This window comes from Panthera onca, chromosome B4 (assembly GCF_046562875.1).
Source record: "Panthera onca isolate mPanOnc1 chromosome B4, mPanOnc1 haplotype 2, whole genome shotgun sequence".
Taxonomy (NCBI): domain Eukaryota; kingdom Metazoa; phylum Chordata; class Mammalia; order Carnivora; family Felidae; genus Panthera; species Panthera onca.
The window spans coordinates 81,402,424-81,408,423 of record NC_138345.1 but is presented as its reverse complement, the minus strand read 5'-3'; the positions used below and the strand labels follow the sequence as shown (position 1 = coordinate 81,408,423).

Here is a 6,000-nt window from a genome sequence, read left to right as displayed (position 1 = left end):
CTCTGACCCACCCCCACTCACGCTCATGTGCATGCATTATCTCTCTCTCTCTCTCTCTCTCTCTCTCTCTCTCTCTCTCAAAGGAAAAAAGAATTGCTTAGAATTTTATTTAGCATCTGTTTGGTGTGCAAAGGGAAAGTTCTTCAATGATTAAAACTAAATATTGGCATTGTTAAATGCTATTTGCATTCATGTGACATCAAATCACTCATCCTCAGAAAATTTTCAGGGCATGTAAATGTAAAAAGATAGTCGAACCACGTAAGGTCAAAATAGGATAAATGGAGAACAAAAGCTGAAGGAAAGGAAGTTGAATATTGTAGTGGGTGGAGAAACGTAACAATGTTAATATTGTGTTAGTCATAAGATTCCATTTAAAGTTCAAGTCATGAATATCTTAATGATTAAGATTTATTTGAGAAGCATTTGTTGACTAAGTTCTTGAAGGACTGCTTTACCTGCTGGTTCCTTAGGGAGTAAATAAAAGGATTTAGCATTGGGGCAACAGAAGTATTGAGCACTGCTATACCCTTGGTCAAAGCCACTCCTTCTTTTGCTGAAGTTTTGATGTACATGAAAATGCAACTTCCATAAGAAATGGAAACTACAATCATGTGTGAGGAACAAGTGGAAAAGGCCTTTTTCCTTTGCTCAGGCGAGGGGATTCTCAGAATTGTTTTAAGGATGAATACATAGGAAAGAATCACTAATATTAACGTCACCATGAGTGTGAATACTGCTAGGAAGAATCCCAGGAGCTCTAGGAATGCAGTGTCCGTGCAGGAGATCAACAGCATAGGAGAAGAGTCACAGGTGAAATGGTCAATGATGTTGGAGTCACAGAAATCCAGTTGAAGTCCCATCATGACAGGTGGAAAGATAATGAGAAATCCAGCCAGCCAAGAGCTAATTACAAGCTGGTTGCAAATTCTGCTGTTTATTATTGTTGTGTAATGCAATGGCTTACAGATAGCTATATACCGATCATAAGACATAGCAGTCAGAAGAAAAAATTCTGTCGAGCCAAGGAGTATAAAGAAAAACACCTGGACCATGCAAGAATTATAGGAAATAGTCATATCCCCTGTTATAATGCTGGCCAGAAATCTAGGAATGCAAACTGTTGTGAATGCGATTTCTAGAAAAGAGAAATTCCTAAGGAAGAAATACATCGGAGTTTTAAGGTGAGGATCTATCAGAGTGAGGATGATAATTGTCAGGTTTCCAGTTATACTCAGTATATATGTGAAAAATAGAAATAGAAAAATCAAAACATTTAGCTTTGGGTCATTTGTTAATCCAAGAAGAATGAACTCTTTTACAGATGTTTGATTTTTCATTTCTTATTGCTGACTTCTCCCAGGTCTATAAATGCAAACAAGAAACAATGATTTGTGTGAGTCCAGTATTATTTTTTATCACTTCTGTGTGATAGTTAAGAAATATATAAGATATGTAACAGACCAATAAATTAGCCACCAAATTGTACTGAATTCTGAAAATCTGTATGAGCCAGGACAAATAAACTTGTACCTAGTATCTTCTTTGTAGATCACTAGCCATTTAAAATTGACTGAGTCACTTGACATCTGTATATGAAAATATACTTAAATGTGTTTTGTTTTCTTTTAAAAATCTTATAAGTGTATATGAAAACTATAAAAAATATTTTATTTCTATTAAAATATTTTACCAATGACTACATGTTCTAATAATTTTTCTCAAAATAAAACAATTGAAGTTTCCTTTTTTAAATAGTTTCTACAAGTTTTTCAAGATGTTTCATGTCAGTCCTGCCTATACAGAGAATTACCAACTTAAAAGAATCAGGGCTATAAAATAAAAAATTTATATAATCCTAAGCAAAGTAAGAATTAAACATTTCCCTTTCTGAATTAAATAATAAGCTATTACTTTTTAGAAGACAAACTTGAGTGATTTAAGTTATAAATTGATTAGAAAATGGAAAAAAAATGAGGTAAGAAATGAAAAATATACTTACAGTTATATAATCCCACGTGGTAAAAATGTAACTGCTCAAATACAAATGTTCTGTTGCCTTTACTTTTTTTTTTTTAATTTTTTTTTAACATTTATTTATTTTTGAGACAGAGACAGAGCATGAACGGGGGAGGGTCAGAGAGAGGGGAGACACAGAATCTGAAACAGGCTCCAGGCTCTGAGCTGTCAGCACAGAGTCCGAAGCGGGGCTCAAACTCACGGACCGTGAGATCATGACCTGAGCCGAAGTCGGCTGCTTAACCGACTGAGCCACCCGGGAGCCCCTGTTGCCTTACTTTAATTGAGGGTCAGTGTTGGAGGCTTTACTTTTGGAGCATTTTATAGACTTCACAATTTGTTTTTGCCTTTAATTTTATGATGCAAGAACATATTTCTGTACCATGTAGGTGGAATTTGGCAGGATGATCCTGGTCACATAGAGTGAGATGGAACGTACTGAAGAATAAATTCAGGAGAAAGTAAAGTCAGGGAGGCCCTGATAGAAAGTTGACACAGTCCCAGTTGCAGGTAGAAGGTGCAAGTATTCAAGAGGTTCTGTAACAGGTGATCCAGAAAAGAGTTGGTGACACACATGGTGGAACTAGCTCTATGGTTAGTCCCACGTAGTCAATCCATGTTAAGTCTGGAAGACCGAGACTCAAGGTATTGCAAAAAATTTTCATTGGGTAGCAGTGTCTCTGGCACTAACTCATTGTTTAGGAGTAGAACTAGAGAGGTGGAGAAGGGAGAGCCAGCAGCAAAACAGACCCCTGCTCTAAGTTTCTGCCTGGTTACACAGCAGAACTAGAGACTAAACTTTCCTGGAATGTGGGTAAGACTCTCAAAATAAAGAAAAAGTAGTTACAGTGAAATAGGGGTGACAAAGTTGTCCATTTTGCTCATTAATTAAGTAAAGCTCTTTGTTCATAAGAAGGAAAGGCTCAAACCAGGAGTGAAAATCAACGTATAACAGCTATGGGAAAGAGGTGAGCTGCTTGGGAATGGATAAAAATTTGTGAGACAGAAAATCCTTGAAACTTAAGAAACTATCTTAAATTGCACAATCCAAGACCATGCATTAAAATCCTTTGTTTTCCAAAATTTCCATAAAAACAATATCCTTCCTAACCCTAGATCCTAGTAAGACCTACCAATATAACATTTACCTGACTCACAGTAACTTTTATAAAATAAACATGAGTTCATTTTTGTAAACTTTTTATTACCTTCCTGTGGTTTTCTAACCATTGTTACTAAAACAAACAGGTATCTTTTTTTTCTAAAAATAGTCACAAGGGATCACTTTGGTATGCTGGTGAAATGTAATTTCAAAAATTAATCATCTTTCTTGATGTTCAAAAAAAGTAGTCACAGGGGATTAAAAAAAAGTAGTCATAGGGGATTCTTGTAGGAAAACAATTAAAATGTCTCCGGAGAGAGATGTTCCTGATGAATGTACCCTAAAGTTTAGTTGAATAATTTTGATTAGGTATCCTTGGGAAATGATTAAAAAAAAAAAAAAAACACATTCCATTTCAGAGGGGTATATAAGTGCAAAGAATAGCAGTGAGGAAAAAGCAGTCTTAGAATTCTTTAGGATTTCCTATCGTCAATGTTATTTTATTTTGATCTTAGATAAATGTCTGTTGAGGTACTATAATCCAATTACATAATTACATGTAAACTTGTGAAGAAACAGAAAACAGCAAGAATAAAGGGCTACAAGTGTATAAAATGTGCTATTCAAATATTTTGTTAATAAAAGTATATTGAGAATAAACAAACTATTGGGACTACACCAAAATAAAAAGCTTTTGCACAGTGAAGGAAACCATCAACAAAATGAAAAGGCAACCTCCTGAATGGTAGAAGGTATTTGCAAATGATAAATCTAATAAGAGGTAATATCCACAATATATAAAGAAATTATACAAAGTCAACATCTACAAAAGAACAAGGAATCAATAAAAAATGAGCAGGGGATCTGAGTAGGCATTTTTCCAAAGAAGACATAGAGATGGCCAAAGACACATGAAAAGGTGCTCAACATCATTAATCATCAGGGAAATGTAAATCAAAACCACAATGAGGTATCACCTTACAACTATCAGAATGGCTAGAATCAAAAAGGCAAGAAATAACAAGTGTTGGTGAGAATGTGGAAGAGAAAGGGAACCGTTATGCACTGTTGGTGGGAATGTAAAATTGTTGCAGCCATTGTGGAAAACAACATGGAAGTCCATCAAAAATTTAAAAATAAAAATACTGTATGATCCAGTAATCTTCAGAAAGATATATGCACCTCTATACTTATTGCAGCATTATTTACATTCACCAAGATGTGGAAGTAACCCAGTGTCCTTTGATAGGTAAATGGATAAAAAAAGATGTGGCATATATATAATGGAATACTGCTCAGCCATATGAAAGAATGAGATCTTGCCATCTGCAACAACATGGATGGACTTACAGGTTATTATGCTAAGTGAAATAAGTTAGAGAAAGACAAATACTGTATTTTACTTGTATGTGGAATCTAAAAAAAAATGAACAAACAACAACAACAACAAAAATAGACTCTTAAATGCAGAGAACAAACTGATTGGTGCCAGAGGGGAGGTGAATGGGGGGAATGAGTGAAGTAGGTAAAGGGGATTAAGAGGTACAAACTTCCAGTTATGTAAGTCAAATAGGTGAAAAATACAGCATATGGAATATAGTCAATATTATTGTGATAATATTATCCAGTATAGTACTTACTTTGGTGAACAATGGGTAATGTATAGAATTTTTGAATCACTATGTTGTACACCTGAAACTAATATAACATCGAATGTTACTTCTGCTTCAATAAAAAAATAAACTAATTCTTTGTGATGGAGAATAAAAAAAAATAGCATAATAACTAAACAGAAAGCTATGAAATCCTCATGCTTTAGAAGGCTCAATATATTTAAGGTGTCAATATTTAGCAAATGTATTGATAGATTCAACAACATTCCAGTCAAGATATCATCAGGGTTTTTTTGGATACATTTTTTATTTAAGACAGTTTTAGAATTATGGAAAAATTGTAAAGATAGAACAGAGAATTACTACATATCCCTGACACAGTTTCTCCTATTATTAACATGTTAATATGGTATAGTCATTACAGTTAGTGAACTGATAAATTATTAGTACATTATTGGGTTAAATCATTATTATTAGCTAAAGAACATAATTTATTTAGATTTCCTTGATTTTTACCTAATATATTGTTTCTATTCCTGGATCTCTTTGAGGATAGTACAGTACTATAATCATCCTTAGGCTTCTTTTGGCTGTGACAATCTCTCAGAATTTTGATGATCTTGAGAGTTTTGAGAACTCTGATCAAGTATTTTGATCAACTGGGATTTATATGATGTTACTCTTGGATTAAATTAGGGTCATGTGTTTTGGGGAAGACCATTGAGTTAAATTTACCATTTTCATCACATCCATGTCATGAGTTGGTACTATCAATGTGATTTATCACTGCTGGTGTGAACTTTGATCACCTTAGGTACTGATAGTTAGATACTTCACTGTTAAGGGTGCTATCCCACCTACCTCCACTTTCCACACTGTACTCTGTAATATGTGCAGTCCACACTGCATGGTTGGGAATTACACTCTGCCTAGAAGATGGAGTAAATTATTTGGGATTCCTTTACATGGAAAATTTGTGTATTCTTTCTCATTTATTAATTTATTCAATTATTTATTTATATCAGTATGGACTCATGGAAATGTTTTGTACTTTGAATTATATTCAATACTAATTTATGTTGTTGCTAAATTTTTCTAGCTTTGGCCATTGGGGGCCTTTCAAGTTGGCTACTCTTTCATTTGACATCCATCCATCATAGTTGTTTTTAAAAAATCGCTTACTTATTTTCTGGTACTGTAAGATGCTTCAGGATCATCTTGTATATTCCTTACCACAGCCCTGTAATCAAACATTTCTGCAGTACC

The 6,000-nt window shown here is 34.1% G+C and overlaps 1 protein-coding gene across 1 annotated transcript; it reads right to left on the bottom strand.

The window, feature by feature from the left end:
* Window positions 1–404: 404 nt before the first annotated feature.
* On the bottom strand, window positions 405–1,340 carry LOC132660308 (olfactory receptor 6C76-like). Its single transcript, XM_060604331.1, has one exon. It carries the CDS (start codon window positions 1,338–1,340, stop codon window positions 405–407), a length of 936 nt encoding a protein of 311 aa, XP_060460314.1.
* Between the last annotated feature and the right edge of the window lie 4,660 nt (window positions 1,341–6,000).

Excerpts from the sequence above, each read along its gene's own strand:
- LOC132660308 (XM_060604331.1), bottom strand. The coding sequence starts at position 1,340 with ATGAAAAATCAAACATCTGTAAAAGAGTTCATTCTTCTTGGATTAACA.